The sequence below is a fragment of the Plasmodium reichenowi genome, chromosome 6 (assembly GCF_001601855.1).
Source record: "Plasmodium reichenowi strain SY57 chromosome 6, whole genome shotgun sequence".
Lineage (NCBI taxonomy): Eukaryota > Apicomplexa > Aconoidasida > Haemosporida > Plasmodiidae > Plasmodium > Plasmodium reichenowi.
Window position 1 is genome coordinate 754,729 of NC_033651.1, and position 1,922 is coordinate 756,650.

General features: G+C 22.1%; 1 protein-coding gene across 1 annotated transcript in view; it reads right to left on the reverse strand.

Annotated features, from left to right (window-relative positions):
- The window catches only part of PRSY57_0618400 (hypothetical protein), a gene marked incomplete at both ends in the record, with an annotated part of 1,614 nt that extends 43 nt beyond the window's left edge, over window positions 1–1,571 (reverse strand). The window contains one exon of the mRNA XM_012906559.2: window positions 1–1,571. This exon is cut by the window's left edge and continues 43 nt beyond it. Coding sequence (XP_012762013.2) covers window positions 1–1,571 — 1,571 coding nt within the window.
- Window positions 1,572–1,922: the final 351 nt, after the last annotated feature.

The window sequence follows — 1,922 nt, forward strand, 5'->3', positions numbered from 1 at the left end:
TTTATACTAGAATATATGGAAGAACCAAACATAAGAATTGTTGTATATAATTTACATTTTTCGATATCTTTTTTAATCAAAGAATTTTTTACTTCTTTAATAATTTGTTCTTTTTTGTTTATAGTCTTTATAATTTTTTGAATTTCGTCTTTATTTATATCTCCAGGGTTTACTTTTGAGCATTCATGGAGAAAATCGTCTAATTTTGATATTGTTACTTCTTCTTCATTAGTTCTATTGAATGTTATAAAATTATCCACAAGATTAATATCATTATCTATAATGTATTGTAAAATTTTAGAAATATTCATATTAACATCATAATTTTCATTGTTTAAATTTTCTTTATTAGATGAATTAATCGAATGACTATATCTAACCAACTCTTTTATATACTCATCTTGAGATAAAAGCCTTCCAGATGCATTATCTTCTAATAATGCATTCATGTTATAATTAGTTAAATAATTTGATCTTGCTTCTGCAACTTCATTTGTACTAGTTGTTTGTTCACTGGCAAAAAATGATATATTTATATTAGCAAGGTCATTTCCCATTTTAGGATTTTCAAATGTTAAAAAAATTGATATGGATCCATTAGTAAAATTATCTTGTTTTATATCAACATGAGAAGTGTACACAAGAGTTATATATTTCATTATATTGACATATAATTCATTGTTTTGGGAAACCTGAGAAACTATTTTATTAATTTTAGTGTATAATTTGTTGTCATCATTAAATCCATTTTCTACATCATACATATCATCATTATTTATTTTCGTATTCATATTCTCTAATTCTAAATTTTCTAGTTTTTTGTATGATTGTTCCTCATCTAATTTTTTTTTCATTTTTTCTTCTTCTTCAATATATTTTTTCATCATTTCTTGATATTCCATATCTTTCTTCTTTCTTTTGGCATCCTCTAATTCCTTTTTCTTTCTATTTTCTTCTTCAATATCTTTTCTCCTTCTTTCTTCATCTTCAATTTCCTTTTTCCTTCTTTCTGCTTCTTCTAACTCTTTTTGTTTTTGTAATTTGTTTTCTAGATCTACATATTTTTGTATTGTCTCTTCAAAATCTTTTTCATCTTTTTCATAAGGTAATAAATTATCATCTCTTCTCTTTATGGGTTTATATCCTTCTACAAACATATCTTCCTCAGGTGTTTTAGCAGGGGACCTAAATTTAGATTGTGCTCTCCATTTTCTGTATTCAATAATCCTTTTTATTTTATCAGAATAAATTTTATCTGATAGTGTAATAACTTTTTCATCATCTGGAACCATATTAGAATTTTCATCATTTTGTATATCAAATAGTTCGTTTTCTCTCAAACCTGACGTATTATCTCTTCCTTTAGCTATATGTTCCATATCAATATATGATGAGGGTCTTAAATTGTTGTGAATTCCGTTGTCTGCATTAGGTCTATAAATATAATTATATTTATTCATACTATCAGAATCCTTTCCCTGACGTTGACCATCATCTTTGGAAAGAACAACGGAAGTTTTTGATAAAAAGAATACCAAAAAAAATAATGATACATAAATTCGTTTTTGCATTTTTAAATATATAATAGAATTGATTGTATTATATATATATATATAAATTATTTATTGAAATAAAAAAAATATAAATATATGAATATATTAATATATAAATTTAATTTAAAAAAATTTATTCTTTGAAGGAAAATTATATTCTATTAAAATGTATTCATAAATTAAGTTCAAAAATGTTTATAAAAATATATTCTATATATAAAAAAAAAAAAAAAAATTTATACAAATAAATAATATAAATTATCCAATTTTTATTTAATTATGTTTTCATATTTATGATTATGTATCTAGGAATAATTTATTCACATAGGTTTTTTTTTTTTTTTTTTTTTTTTTTTTTTTTTTTTTTTT